The 16,822-nt window shown below is 31.9% G+C and overlaps 1 protein-coding gene across 3 annotated transcripts in view; it reads right to left on the bottom strand.

The window, feature by feature from the left end:
• The window catches only part of LOC129220191 (protein BANP-like), a 51,563-nt gene that overhangs the window by 15,291 nt on the left and 19,450 nt on the right, over positions 1 to 16,822 (bottom strand). For all 3 annotated transcript variants that reach the window (XM_054854552.1, XM_054854554.1, XM_054854553.1), the window contains exons 3-7: positions 12,148 to 12,301; positions 11,785 to 11,841; positions 6,510 to 6,585; positions 2,529 to 2,692; positions 2,309 to 2,444 (exon numbers count right to left, since the gene is read on the bottom strand). In XM_054854552.1, coding sequence (XP_054710527.1) covers positions 2,309 to 2,444; positions 2,529 to 2,692; positions 6,510 to 6,585; positions 11,785 to 11,841; positions 12,148 to 12,301 — 587 coding nt within the window. The remainder of the gene's footprint in view (positions 1 to 2,308; positions 2,445 to 2,528; positions 2,693 to 6,509; positions 6,586 to 11,784; positions 11,842 to 12,147; positions 12,302 to 16,822) is intronic.

The following is a 16,822-nucleotide window of genomic DNA, read 5'->3' on the forward strand; positions in this document are numbered from 1 at the left end:
GGTCAAAAGAGAAATATTGAACCCTGAATGAGTAACTAACATAATATAACTTTCTTAAGCTTTTCACAAGAGCAATACCAAGATACAAGAGAAGAGGCTAGTTGAGAAATGAAAATAATTATACTTTAGCACTTATCAATAAGCTAAATAATTAACTTTCAAGTGCTAGCGATTTATGTTTATCTTCCCATACTACAAACTGCTCATAAAATTGATTTTGAAGCAATCATTCAAACTAGGGATGTGTCGTTCATGAACGAACGGGTCAAAAAGAACAAACTCTGAAAATGAACGAATCCATTCATTCACTTAAAAAATGAACGATCGTTCTTTTGAATGGTGCGCTGTTTGGAACATTGTATTGATGCACTTGTGATAAAATCACCTTTTTTTAAAAAAATTATATTCATCTTCAAATTTTTAACTTTCAATCAATCTCAAACTTCCTTTTTTCTCAGTGCAGTACAATATAATCATTTGAACCTTTTAACTTTCTGCTTTATTCATCACTTTTCTTTAATCGCTGCAGTTCATTTGCAATTTTGCAATGTATTCATTAGTAATGTTTTGTATAACTTGCGTGGGACATTCCACTTCCTGTCCCACGCATGTGCAAAACCTTTCTCACGCTTTCTGTCGCCAAAATTATTTCGAAAAATACCTTTTATCATTTTTCTAGCAAACTTTTGTACAACATCCCTATCAACTACCATCTATATTAATTAGGCTTTATTTTTTACTGATTATTTCTGTCTAATTTTTTTCCCCCATTTAAAAAGTATAGTTTTTTTTTTTGTTCTCATCGGTAGTATAGAATACTTTTATATCTCCCAAATATTAGGAAAGTCTTCTTTTTTAATTAAGTTGTCCTTTACTCCGGCTGAGCTGCCCATATCTTTGCTGTTACTTTTTTTGTTATGCATGATCATTGGCAATACTAGAATTATATATACAGCACTGTAGCTGGAAAAATTTAATAACTTAATTTTTTGACATGCTGAAATGAAACCTGCGATTTTGGAACAGAAAACGTATCATTTTGCAGCTGAGAAATATCTTACAAAATTAACTATAATTGCTTTGTACATCATAACCTGAATCAAGCTTTTTCATTCATTTTTCGGCATATTTTCTTACTTTTAGATCATTTTAGTAATTTTTCCTTCAAAGAGTATTACAGTCGAACTCACTTACAATGAGCACGAAGGGACCGCGATATTTGCTCGTTGTAAGTGAGTGTTCGTAAAAAACGGTTTCGGGAGAAAAAACATAAAAATGTATACATGCTTGCATTGTTATTTTTATACAGTACTAAAGAAGTTGGTTATTTGATTTAAACTGTCTTATTGTCTCTTTTTTGTTATTTTTTCAGAGGAACATGGAGTCCGAAAAATATCATTTGCAATCGGTGGCTTCAAAATAGTTTGAAGTCTTTCTGCACTTCCGAAGCCAAGTATGTCGAGTGCTATTTAACTTCAAATTCTTTAAATTTATCGTTTTGGTGGTCGCTTTCATTTTTGTTTTCCCTCTCTCGGAATAATTTTACACCTCCCTAATATTTTTAGGTGAGTCTTTTTTTGTTTTTTTTTAAAATTAAGTTGTCCTGTACACCGGCTGAGTTGCCCATATCTTTGCTGTTACTTTGTTCTCCCTTGACTTTCAAGCTGCAATATCCTCAGAAGTATGTCTCGTAAATGATAGCATTCTCTTCAACAAATATGCAATTTTTAAATGCTCTTCTACTCTATGAATTTCAAAAAAAGTCATTGTCATCACTTGTTCTCATGATTTATGTCTTATCTCTAACCTTCAGCTGAATTCAAAATGTTAATGGAATATTTTCAAAATTAGAATAATCTTTTCTGAGGAGGAAATCAACAAACATTTTATAAATTATAAAAATGTTGCTCACTTTAAGTCGGGTTTGCTCACTAAAAGTGAGTTTTTTTTCCCCATACATCTATCATTGAACCAATCAAATCTTTATTTCCTCGCTAAATCTGAGTTCTCATTAAAGATGGGATTGTTATAAGTGAGTTCGATTGTACTGATATAATGAAACAATTTGAACTTGCTTGAGTATGTTGTGCAGAGAGATCACATGCAACTTTTTCAAATGAACGAGCTAAATGAACGGATCAAAAGAATGGTTGATCTTCTGATGAACGGATTATTAAAAAGAATGACACTGCCCATCTCTAATTCAAACTTTCTTGCATTTAATAATTTATTTATCTTTCACCAATTGATCGTACCAAAACTATTTTCAAGAAATCAGAGAAGAGATGTAAAAATTAAGTGAAATTACCTTTCTTTGACTCCTTTACAAATTAAGGGCATTCCTTTATGTTTTCTTCTAAATGCTGTTCTACACTTAGAATCAATATTTTGTTTAATGCGCTGCCAATGCACATTGCTAATGCCAAACATGTATGTAACATGACCTGAAATAAATCAAAGAGTTTAATTTTTTAACAAAATATTTTGTTCATTATTTTATAAATTATTTGTTTATCATAAAAACTTACATTTAATGCCATAAATTTTCAGTGGGTCTAACTGCCTTTTCCCATGTTTTCCAGTTCCAGATATGTTAGATACCGCTTGAGTTTCACGATCAAATAAGTGATCCAACAAGGTCAAGCTCATTTTCTCAGGTGTTGTACAGGAACTGTTGATATCTTCTAATTCTCTACACAAACCACAAATTAAAAAAATGCTAGTACACAATAATACTCAATGAAATGATGTATTCAAACAATGTTTGAAAAATCATTCTAAAGTAAATCAATATAATTGATTAACAGATGGAAAAACAATCGATTTTCTACATGTTTATATTAAATTCTTATTAGCATGTTTTCGTGTTAGTAAGACATGCTGGTTCTGATCATAAGACACATTGCATACTTACCGCATATATGTAAGGCTAGATATGCATAATATACGTGAACATGTAAATATTGTTTGCAGAAAGTTTTTAGAATTATTCAGAAAACAATCCTCACAAAATATTTCTAATGAAAACATTGAAAAATATACACACACGCTCATATATTCATCACAGTAATATACACACATTACTATGAAAGATGAAAATCCGAGAATTAACATTCAACGGTGAAACATTGGAAATATTAGGTCTTTTGCCAATGTCTCTGCTACGTATGTGTTCACTTACCAGCCTTTTACTGTAAAACATACATATATACACACTAGGGGGGTACCACTCCCTGCTTGCTGTCATTCATTAACCCCGGGAAGCAGTTCTATTTGGATCGCTTCATGGTCTAAGCTCACTGCAGTTGTTCATTACATACCATATCACTATAGTCTAGCAAGTGTGGGTTTTACAACATGCTTATAAAAACAATATATTCCAGGCAATAAATTTTTTCAACCCTAGAGATATTGCTAAAATGAAACAATAATTGCTCAAAATTTTCAAACCTAAAATTAATGATTTTCCTTGAAGAACACACTGCCCAGAGGAAACAAAAACAATCAACAGAGCTGGATTTTTTTGAATATGATCCAAACATATGGGAATAAGGAGATGATTACAAACAGGGAAAGTAAATCCCTAGAAGTTGTAAACGATCATGCTGAACCTGCAGTTACTCTTATTAATGAATACAGTGGGTTTCTTACCCATGATGAAACACAACTACAATTTCTATTGCAAACTTGGAGGTGCTTGAGCTACCCCTAAATATTAAAACATATTGTTCAAACTTCACATACATTTCAAGAGACAACGTTTCTGGTCTTATTGGCCGTGGTCTAAAGGAAAAAGTAGACCACGGCCAATAAGCCCAATAAGCCCGGAAACGTTCTCTCTTCATATTGATGCTGGCCGGGAAAGTCTTAAGCAGTTTTTACATATATTGTTTTTACAGTAAATGTAACCAAATAAAAAGGGTGAGACCAGTAAAAATATTTTTTTAATGGCTCATAGGAGACACTTTATAATTTCACGTTTTGTTTGATCTATTGATGTAACTTAAACCTATGTTATATAATAACATAGGTTATATAGGAGTTAACCTATGTTATACAACCTCAAATATTATATCTTAAATATTTGAGCTCTTAGACAAAAACAAATATCATACCTGAATTCAGTGCACTAAATACATTCAAAATCGGGTTCCAAATATCCTGACACCGAAATATCTGTTGCCAGAATGCCTTTCATAAGACCAGAAATGTTTCCTTATTCATCACCATTTTTCATTTTAACACTATTTTTATAATCACTAAAAATACTTCTTTTCAAAAATCTTTTAACTTTCATCTTTCCATCCTTGCCCATAATTAAGAATAAGAAGAATATTATGAGAGCTTTTATATAAGTAACTAGAAGAAAAATACCAGATATATTCAGGGCCGTGCTGTCCCTTTGTGCAAGGTCATGCAGAGCACGATGGCGCCAGAGTCAAAAAGGTGCAGAGTTCTACCGATCAAAAATGCTCCAAATAGGGAGGAAAAATCTCCAATTGAAAAAATAAAATTGATTTTTTCGTTATTTCTAATGTTGGTGGGGAAATTATATTGTTCATTGAAAAAAATCAACCAGTCTTGCTTCTTATCTAAAAGGAAAAATTATTGCCTTTTTGTGTCTAAATGTGCTATTCAAAAGCAGAATTTTTTACACTGAAAATACATGATGCTGATTTATGCATCATTAGCATTTTTCTTCCTAATGTGGAGCCGTGAATGCTATTTCGGCATGTCTGTAGTACATAAGGTTGAGCATACCAGGCGAGCAGCAATAAATTTGCTACTCCCCATTTTGGTTTCTGCGATGAACAGGTTGTATTATAATTTGTGCAATATGCTCTTTTGTGATTTTTAACATTTGCTCCTGGTAATTCAACTGCTTCGTGTTTTTATACAAACAAAAATACGGTAAGCACATTTGCATATTATTTACTTGTGCATAACATTTATATATTGTAGGTAATAATTTAGGTTAACTTTTTAGTTCCGAAAAGTAACAACTTGACCACCGTTACTCAATTCCCCCTTCCCCTTCCTCACATCATTACAGATCATCCCCAATTTGAGGAGAGCAAACACCTTGCGCTCTAACAACATTATAATAATATAAAAATGTTTTGGAGTGCTTCAATTTCGAAAAATTTTGAGGAAGGAGCTCCCCTCTTTCATCACCAAAGAACGACGAAAATTGAGTTTATAAAACTACAATTTCAAAAAAAATAAGAGGGAGAACATCACATTCTTTCTTCCTAACACCATAATGAACGTCTAAACTTCATTTTTTCTGACTTTAACTTCAAAACATAGGAAGGGGGAACTAAATCTATTAGAAACAGTCCCTGAGCCCCATTATTTTCCAAATGGCAACAAATACGGTCTTTAATCACATTTTTAAGAAATCGATTTTGAAAAATATTGGAGAGGTTCTCAGAACAATTTCTCCCCTTTACATCTCTAAAAATCATTCAAAACTGCATTTTTAGAGCAAAAATTTCAAAATTTTCCAGTGGAGAGCCCCTGAACCCCCCTATTTGAATCTGCTTGCATTCGAATAACGTTAAACCAGAGGTTAACATTATTCTACGTTAAAACAGAGGTTTTATCACCTTTCTCTATGCATCTCTCTCTTTACATGCAATGTACAATATTATTTATGAAGCGTGTAGCTTCGAAAATTGGTTATCTCAAATTCCAATTTGGATGCAAATGTTTTCTTCAGTTTTTTTCAGTGTAATACTTAGGGAAGGCCAACAATCTCAGACAGTCGGAGAGTTTCAAAATGGTCTTCTAAATTGGTTTAAACAAAAGAGGAAAAGTTTTTGTGGTTCATATCTTTTTTTAACGACAAACATGTGAATTTTTTTTAAAGAATATCTTTTTGAGTTGCCTGAAAATATGACTTTTCCAGTTGTATGCTTCATATGTTCTAAAAAAAAACTGAGACGAAAGTAAACTCACACACACCTTCTCTCAGTTTTTAACAACCTAGACCTAGAGAGAGCGAAAGAGATGGACTTAACTGCTAAGGCATTGAAGCTAAGTTCACGTGGAAAATTTTTTTAAATCCCCCCCTAAAACTACTTTTTAGTTGCGCTGTTGTGCCACTGGTTTGTAACTGTAAGTCAATAGCGTCTATCAGTTTATTTAGAATAAGATGCATTTGGTATCTTTCAAGGCTATTTTGTAAGAAATAAGAACTTATTGTTCAATAAAGGTATTTAAATGTCCAAATGTACATTTAGACAAAGCACAAAATGTTTGCACACTTTTTAAAAAAGCAATTCAATGCCAAACGTATTCTTTTCCCTATTATATTTCTCCACCAAACTTACTCTAGGTGTTAACTAGATTTTCCTCAAACACCACTGCATAAAGGCGATGGAAAGACATTTGCACGACGGCGCCAATCAGGCTTGGCGTGGGCCTGGATATATTCAACTTTTTACTAACACATTAAAAACTATTTCTGCTGTATCATATTATTAACAATTTATTATCATACTTACAATGGAGTGATTCCACATCTCACACGAAGATCTGGATCATTAGGGTTACCAAGCCAACAACCATCTGGATAAGAATCTAATAAAAATATATTCCACATCAAAATTCTAATAAAAAACATTTGTTGAGATTACACTGCTTACTTGTTATATCATTAGTATCAGCTTTACTGAAACTCCTTTACTAATCGCAACACAATTTGCACATGCAGGCTTCTCGTTCTCCTGTTTCATTCGAAACATATTTTCTATTATTCTCATGGCAACAACCCCCCCCCCCCCCCAAAAAAAAAACAAGTTTTGATTTTTAATCAATTCAGAAGTTTGGGTGTTAATATTACATGATTCATCAAAAGACATACAAGTGAAATTCAAGGAATGTACTTCTTTCTTCTAAGTCAGGGCTTTCCAAACTGTGGTGCAGAGATCCTTGGGGGTACGCGCCAAAATTGGAAAAGAAAAAAAAAAGGTAAATGATATTAAAATATGCTTTGGCATCAGGGGGGGGGGTAAATAAAAATCCTTTGGAGGCAGCACAGAAATTGAATACCCCCCCCCCCTTGATGTTTCATAACGAAGTTTAATGACTTAATTTTAAATGTGTGTTTTTCAACTTTTTTTTTTTTTTAAGGATTCCTTCAGGTCAATGAATCTACTTCTAAGTACATGAATATTATGCACTAATATACTTTGAATGTGGATGGAAAACATCTTTAACGTGTCAAGCCATTTAAATACTAAACCCAATATAATGTCACTGAAATGCTAGACAATGAGCGGCTTTACTTAGGAACATTATCATAATGATTATAACACGAGGGCAATGTTATTAAATAAACCCATACCTCACATGAGTTTTTTTTAATTAATTTATCAAGAAAGTCATAACTTCATAACATATTAGTTTTACTGGAGAATTCAAAAACTACTTCTGTGTGAATTTCAAAACAGTTGCTGATTTGTTCTTAAAGCCATAATACAGTTGAGATAACATATTGATACTACATGCAGTTTCTATTAAAAATCATAGTTTTTCCAAGAAACTGCCAAATGATTTCTTTCATTTTGCATTTTTTATAAGTTGAAAAAGAAATCTATTATTTCACAAATAGGTTCCTGGATCAAAATGACTCTTTTAGGTGCGCCTACACTTTTAAAAAAAATGTTAATTATTGATTCCATCAAAGAAGAATTAGTGGACAAATTGCGATGATACGGTCCCTTGAAATCGAAACCAGTGAGTTCAATGTATTCTCTGGGCCTCTGACTCCAGTAATACTTCTTTAGCAAACAAAAATGTGTTTATTCAAAATAACCTGTGTGTGTTTTGTGATCTTTTTAAATAACTACGTAAAAAAAATGCAAAAGAAAGGTCAATTAAAAAGTAATAAATAAAATAGTGGAATTAATTCATCCTTTTCGGGGGGGGGGCATGCCCCCTCCCTAAAATCTGCTACAGTTTGGAATTTGAAAACAAGAAATGCTTGTCAAAAAAGAGTTAATCTTTCCCAAACTTTCTTTTGTGCTACTCCTTTATTTGCCACAACTTACAATTGTGAATCCATTTTTTTCACCTATGCAGCCACCAAAACTAAATTACGAAAGGGTCTAGTTATTAAATTTGACATTCGACTCCCAGATACCAAAAACCATACTCAATATTTTAAAATTGTGCTAGCTAAAAATTTGATGCTCAATCTTGAGTGTTTTAACGATTTTGTTACCTATTAATTTTTGCATGACCAATTTGATTTTGTATTCCAGAAATTCTAAATAAAGCTCAGTAAGTGTAAATTACTTACTAGGGCTGGCAATGTAGGAATTTCTACATCATGATGCATCGCCAACCTTACATTGCGATGCATCACAATACATTTTTTTTTTTTGGTAACACCAGCAAGAATTGTAAAAAAGAAAAGAAAAAAAGAAAAAAAAAACGAGTTTAAAGGGCAAGATAGCAAAAAAGGCGTGTTTTGAGATTACAATTAACCTATTTTTTTTTAATGCAAAATGAACTTATGGAAGCAATCTCTCCTTGCATTTAAAAGGGGTTCCTCAAAACACCAATACATGTGAATGCAATCTGTGTTTCTGTTTTGCTATTTAGCATTGTTTTTTTTTTTTTTTTTGGTGAATGATTATAAGCTAAAATTTGTTCATTAATATATTTTCCACTAAGAACTTAAAAAATTGCTTTTCCTGCCAATGCTGGGAAAAGTGAAGGTCCTTGTTCGCCTATGATCTTCCACACAAAGATGCCCAGAACTTAAATTTTTGGTTTGAGGGAATTTTTAATTTGACGAATGATACTTATTTTACCCAATGATAAAATACGAGCATGAACACAAACATGTATTTAATGAAAAGAGACATTAAACATCATTATTTTTAAATAAAGCAATTTTAAAATGCAGTGTCCAAATTTACTGAATTGTCAGAAAAAGATTGTTGAGTAAGGACTTTTTGGTAGGTCACAGTGACCTCCTGATCTCCCATCGGGACGCCACTGCTTCCATCAGCATTTTGAAACAATTAAGAGATTAAAACTACAATGATTGTGGACACATGTCTGAACATTGGAGCTTGGATTTTAGTCATTGAGGGTTTGATGGATCGGTTTAGAGAAAAATTCTAAGGCGGTTTACTGATGTGGGATGTGCACCGGTTTTTTGTGATGAATCGCTCAGCCCTACTACTTACCTAGTTTTTTTTGTAAATAGCAATGCTCCCTCTAATTAGTAATGATTAATTTAATTAAGTTCAATTACCTACAAGTATTTACGCACTAATAGCTAAAACGTTCAGGAAGCCCTGCTCTAAGTTAGAAATTAGTCATCCTAACAATAACAGAAAAACAGTGTAATTGATAAAGTTGAGGAAAATGTACTCATATATAAGCAAGTCATCTGGGATTACAGTCAAGGTGCAGTTTTACTACACAGCTAGAATTCAACAAATTAAGAGTCAACATATAATAGTCTCCATGCAGTTAGCCATCAACTAGAGATGGACAATGTCGTTCTTTTTAATGATCCATTTATCGGAAGATTGTTCATGTCATTGACCCGTGCACTGAACTAGTTCATTTGAGCAACTTCATTCATTTTAAACAGTTATAAGTAATCTCTCTACGAGACTTACTCTTGTACATTGAAAAATGTGTCATTGGTTTTGTTACATTCTTTCAAAGAAAATTAACTAAAACTGCCTATCATTTAGAAAATATACCAATAAAAATTTTAACAATAAATATTTGTTTAGGTTTAGATGTATAAAGCAACCTTAGTTCACTTAGTAAGCTATTTCTTGGTAACAAGTAGAAAAAGATCTGTTTTCGATCACAAAAGTCGCAGGTTTGATTTCTGCATGGTAAAAGTTTTCATTTAATTTAAAAAAAAACAAAAAACAATTGATTAAATGGATGTCATCACAAAAAGGGTATTTAAAATTAATCAAAACCAAAGTTTACAATCTTGGAAAATTTAGTTTCAGCAGAGGAATATGAATTACAGTGAAACTTCGATAAGTCGAAGTTGCAGGGAAAGTGAAAATAATTCGAGTTATCCTAAATTCGGCTCATCGAAAACGAAATGAAAAGTATAGAATTAAAAAAAATACTACCACTAAAACTCATTAAATTTGTAATAAAAACAAAAATTGACAGAATAATGTTTGAAGGAGGTTATATATTTACTTGACATAATTAGCATGTAATATAATTACTATATAAATTCAAGAGTTTGTATGGTTGGAAAACAAAATAAATTGTTAAGCTGAAACATAAGTTTTTACTCATTAAACAGAAAAAATTATCTAAAAAATCTGCAACCAAAGAGTCGGGAACATGTGTAGGGGATTTCATGAAAATGCGCAATACATCTGCTGCTCTTCTAATATTTTGATTAGAACATGATTTTATTTATATACATTCTCAAGTTCTTACTTCTCTTCAATACCAGAAAAGTTCTCTTTTTCACTCACGTATGAAAAAATATCTTCACCAGTTGGGGATTCTCAGACTTAAATTCTCTCATCAACAGCAACAAAATCCATAAAATATGTGCTAAATTGAATGTTGAATGTTAATTTTCTTCTGTAACAAAACTCTGCTCAATTTGTAAATTTAGTCTTTATTTTTGTTCATGCTATTGGTGGGGGAAACGACTTCGACTTATGGAGTTACATTAACAAGGGAAATCTAACGACGGTCATGAAATAAAATTTCGGCTTATTGAATATTTCGACTCAACTAAATTTGGCTAATAGAAAATAAATAACATTTATTCCCCATTCAGTTAGATGGGAACAGAAACTCACTTCGGCTAATCAAAGTTTCACTGTACTATTTAAAGATAGTATGCCTACAGAAAAGAAAAAAAAATAAAAAATCAGGGTTGTTTTAAGTTTAAAAGCGCGGAAAAAGGATCTTTTAATTGGCTGGAGAAAAACTGTCCCCAATGTTAAGACTAACTTGCTAACACTAATTTAAACATTTTCAAAATGCATTTAATTTCTCAGAGTGTAAAAGCACTTCCAGATACTAACAAAATAGTGTATAAAAATGTATTTCTATGTGCTTGACTGATAAAACTTAATAGTTAATAGAAATAATTAGAAATATCACAGTGAAGCATATGGCACAGATGAGAAAAACTACCAGAAATTGAAGTAATATGTAGTAGTAATATTATTGCTTACATGTGAAATGCTACAGTTCCTCCTTTGACATATTTTTCTTTTCACGAAAATACCCAGCAATAGTGTACCATCTTTCTTGCACTTGGTGTTTTAAATTAGAAATTCAACTTAAAACTTGAAAAGCATAATTCCTTAGAAATCAATGATACGAAGACGTCGTCTGATACGCAAGCCCACATGATTTGGTTTGTGAATATTTAAAAGGTTACCATATAGTTCAGTCTATTCTTATTATTATTAGTCTATGATTCTCTTCACTCTCATAAAACAAATTTATTTCATAGATTTTTTTCTTTTGGAATTGCATTGAAAGAAGTTACTGTTGCCAGTTTATCAAAAAAAAAGAAACTTTTAAAAACCTTAGCCTTAAAATCAATAAATAAAAGTTCTTCATTTATTGGTATATTTATTCTCTGGCTAGGCCACTCTATACAGCATGATGTGTTCCAAAATAATGAATGTGGGGTTCTATTAAGAAAAACAGACATTTCTTCAGAAAGTTGGAAAATATATAAGCCTTTAGCTAAAAAAAGGTCAACATTTGTCTCATAAAACTTAATTATCTACATAAAATAAGTACCTTCAGTATTGGGAAAGGTGTGAGTTGGAGCTTTACCTTCAACAGAAGTTGGCAGACCTGAGAAGAAATACGGACAATACAAAACTTAAGCTTGTATTTGAATTTTAATGAAATAAAAAAAAAATACAATAAACAGCACATTTAACTTCATTCATACAAAACAAAATGAATTAAAATATACCATGAATAAACAAGCTTTAAAAAAGTAATAATAAACCAATAAATTAGTTTAACCATCACAAATGTAAACTAAAATCATTATTAAAGTCAGTAAAAAAAGTAATTTATTAATTTTTTAAAACACAAGAAAATTAATCAAGAAAAAATGAAAAAAAAAAAAAAAAATCTTTGGATAGTACTTACTAATCACTTCTTTAAGAGAAGACTCCTTAATTTTCAATAATACATTTTCAACTCTTTCACCCAAAACATGGTAGCGAGAGCTGATTTTATCGATCTTCTTTTCTATGGTCTTTAGTTTGTTAATGAATGTAACTTGCATGTTTAAAAGTATCTCCTGAGAGGAAAATATAGGTAAGATTATTTTTTATGCATAACAATTACTGATAAGAGAAAATATGTAAAGTTAAATCAAATCATAAAATATATATTACTACATACGACGGCATAAAAGTAGATAAGCGGTGGGCTTTTGGTTCAATTAAAATGACTCCATTGCATAGTTAGTGAGCAAACATTCTTCCATTACTTTATTAATACTTAAAAAGGTCACAAATCAGATTTAGAACACCATTATAAAAACTGTTAGCCATGAAATAAGTCAGGGATTCTCAAACTGAGTGCTGCTAAGTGTAAGGGTTTTGTTGCAATTTCCTCCAGGGTTTGGAAGGATTATTAAAGAAACATATTATCCATACACAGGGTTTGCTGATATATATCGGTTGATACAGTAGGTGCCACTTAATGTGATCATGATTAATGTTATCAGAACCATGAAGTCCCGGAACACTTATTCAGGGTGTTCCCGTTTAACTTGCAAGACCTCTATTTTTGCAACCATTTAGTCCTAGATGCATACTTCCGAACACAAAAATTTTCAAAATCAGATGCACAGTTAAGATATTCAAAGTCTGCAGCAAAAAATAAAATAAGCCAAAAAATATGAAACTTAACTTTTTATGCCAGCCCAAGGTCCCTTAACTTTTTTTAGGGAAATGATTCACCTTGAAAAATAATTCCAACACAAAAAGTTTGACCTTAGTAATTAGTACGATCAATATTCGCCGAAATATGAAACATAGTGTTTTGCAAACTTACACCACTTTACATTCGCCACCAAAATCAGCTTTTGAGTTAAAATATAGCGGCTAACAAGGGTTTAAATGCATGAAATACACCGCCAGCTCAGTCATTCCAGCCGAGGACTGCAGTTTTGTGCTTATTATCATTCATCAGTCCAGTATAGGAAGCAGTGGCATAGCTAGACCCGACTTTCGGGGGGGAGGGGGGTTTCTTCTTTTATATATATATATATATATATATATATATATATATATATATATATATATATATATTATAATAATAATAATAAAAGTGAAAACTATTGAAAAGACCACACCAAAAGCCCGTAGATGCGCATGTGTACATTTTTTTAGTATTAAAAAAAATAAGAGGGGGGTGAATCTTACATACTTTGGAATGGGGTGCCCCAATTCCGATACTTGTGTCAAACAAAACAAAAGCAAAGAATTTTTTTTTTCAAAATTATGGAAAATTCAACTTTTTTTTTCTTTTCCCTCCATTTAATTTAAAGTGAAATTTTTCTAGCAACGTCTTGTCAAAACCAGTCTATCCAAATCAGGGGGAAATCAAATATCTGATGAGCGTGTTCCGTTCATTTCAGTGTGACTGCTTAATTTAGAGGCTAACACACATCTACAAAAGCTGGCATCCATGAAAGCTAATAGACACTTCCATTTCCGCCTAGAAACTGGATGTTTGACTTTCAATCTCATCGGTGGTCAGACTATAACAGGGGTCTGTCCAGGATTTTTCACAGGGTCCGTTTTTTGTGAAAAATCAAATAATTTTGTGAAAAATTAATTAATTTTGGAAAAAATCAAAAAATTTCGCCAAAAAAAAAATAATTTTTTTTTTTTTTTTTGTTAAAACGAAATTTTAGAACTTAGAGATGGCACAAATTGCATCAATTAAACTTAAAGTTGAGTGTTTTCCTCTTCTATGTCGAGAAAATCATTCTGGATTTTTTTTCTGACATTTGGCGGGGGGGGGGGGGGGGGGGTCATCGCTCTTTCAAGTATCAATATTTATCTACCATTCTACACTATGTTAAATTATACTAGATATATTTCTGTACAGTATTTAAAATAATTGTAACAAAAATATAAATAAATAAAATAAAATTCAGAATAGGGTTCAGCATTCAACTTTTTGACCCAAGACACTCTTAAAAAGCACAGAATTTCGTTCAAAACTTATAAATTCCGTGATTTTAACAAAAATAAAAAGATATTTCAATTGTTTACCTCTTAACAAAGCGCAATAATCATCAAAAAATCGAAAAATCGGATTCCCATATCGGATGCAAAGAGATCGCGATTCTCAAAGTGAAGGCATCAAAAGTATAAAAACTGCTTGTAAAAGAAATATTTTTGTTAAAATTATTTTAAAATTGCATTTTAGAGTCCTATGATAACCATTTCATTAATATCTGTGGACACAGTTGACCCAAAAAATAAAATAAAATAAACCATCTATTCAGCATTTTCATTTTTGACTCATAACAGAAAATGGAATTTTGCTTTAAAAACTTGAAATGAGAGTTCTAACAGAAATAAAGAGACTTTTCATTTATTTGAATCCTAATAAAGCGAAGTTAGCTTGAAAAAAGAACAAAATATGATTCTCATATCGGATGTTAAAAGATTGCATATTTCAAAATGTAGACATCTAAAGAAAAAACAAACGGTAATTAAAAGAGTTTATTTAAAGTTAACAGGGGTCGATCCAGGTTTTATTTTTTGGGTCCCCATTTTGTGAAAAGGCAAAATATTTTTGTGAAATTTCGTTATTTTTGTGAAAAAGCAAAATATTTTTGTGAATTTTCTTTATTTTTGTAAAAGAGACCTTCTCGTGATTTTTTTCTTGGAAAAGATTACATTAAAGCATTTTTAGCTGTCGTATCGTTATAGAAAAGCCCTAGACAGGTTTCAGGGGTGATTGCAAGTTCTTGAAGAATACCTGAAAGCTGTCAAGAGAAAATGCGCTGGGGGAGGGGGGAAGTAAGACCCTTAACATTTTATTCGTAATTTGACACATACATTACATTTATTGCTTTTTACAAATATACATATGCAAGGCACACTTTCTTAAGGTGAAAGTCTCACAACAGATTTCCTGTTTGCCCCTCTCAAATACTTTAAGAGCAATGAAAATTGCACATGTTGCTGAACGTAATGATAACTCCTAATAAATACAAAATGAACAGACTCAAAGATATCACATATTTCTTAGCACAGAAGTGAAATACTCATTAAAGATTCCATGCATGTGTTTGAAAAACTTAAAAGTAATTAAAACCCAAAATAATACTGCACCAGCATTCAGCATTTAATTTTTTGACTTTTGACGTTCTTGCAGAGTAGGTATTTTGTTTAAAACTTTGCAATTTAATGATGTTAATAAATATATAAGAAATTGTATTTGTTTGCCTCTTAACAAGGTACAGTAAACATCAAAAATGCGAAAAATTTGTTTACCATGGCGGATGTAAGGAAATCAAGATCTTCAAAAGAAATAAAAATATAAAAACAGCATGTAAAATAATTTTATTTTAAGTAAAGTTATTTTAGAATTGGATTTTGAAACTCAACACAAATTAATACTAAATATATATTGCGTAATCAAAGTAAAATTTAGGATTTTCCTGAAAACAAGCTACCAATCACAAGTGTCCCTCTCCCATCCCCCCTCTGACGCTCTCAAGCAAAAGCACCTCACGCAGCAAGCAAAAAGATAAGATGGGGGAAGGTGGAAGAGGCTCCCGCGTAGATGCGTACACATTTGCGGTTAAAAAATATTGTGAAAAGGCTGCCTTTTTATAAATTTTTGTGAAGGGGCTGCTTTTACGACGCGGAATTTTGTGAATGGGGCCGCTTTTGCGATGGGGAATTTTGTGAATGGGGCCGCTTCTGCGACACGGAATTTTGTGAATGGGGCCGCTTTTGCCATGCGGAATTTTGTGAAGGGGCCGCAAAGCGGCCCCAATTTGGCGCTGGATCAACCCCTGGTTAATCATCCTTGTTAGCATCGAAAAATCAAAACCCATATAATTTTCTCCCAAAATAACAATTAAACATCGCACCGCACCATAAAAACGCAAATATTGACAAGCTGGCAAAAATGATGAGAATATTTTCTAATCGAGTCATTATAAAGGTTCAACGCCAGACGCTAAGTGGTGATAATTTTGAAGTTGGTAACCCTATCTGAAGCGATCATATTTTTTCCTCACCCTTACTATCCCTTTGCAGTTCTAAGTTCATTTCGCAGATATATATTATTATTGTTTGTTAAATCATGAGCGGAGAAAAGTGCTTACCAATGCCTTTTCAGAAAAGTTTACAACAACACTGCTGCTAATTAGCTGTGATAAAACAAACAACCATTATAAAATACACCTCCAGCTCAGTTATTCCATCAGGAGCTTTAGGGCGGTAACTTACTACAAAACAACCATTAATATTTATTTGGCAGTAGCAATTATCGCTTGCAGGAGCATCGCAAGAGTGCCGATTTTTTATTTTTTTTTCTTTCAAAATTAGCCGATTTTGTATAAGCTGATTCCTCTAATTTGACTTAAAAAAAGGTTCCAAAAATTATTGGTTTATACACAGAAGTATGCGTTATTTTGCTTTCAGATTTGCTCTTTCAATAAACAATTTGTGACAGATCCGATCATGTTTATCAGAATTTTGTGAAGGGTCCGTTTTGTTTGATCCGAATTTTGTGAAAGGTCCGTTTTGTTTGATCAGGATTTTGTGAAAGGTCCATTTTG

Source organism: Uloborus diversus, chromosome 4 (assembly GCF_026930045.1).
Source record: "Uloborus diversus isolate 005 chromosome 4, Udiv.v.3.1, whole genome shotgun sequence".
NCBI lineage: Eukaryota > Metazoa > Arthropoda > Arachnida > Araneae > Uloboridae > Uloborus > Uloborus diversus.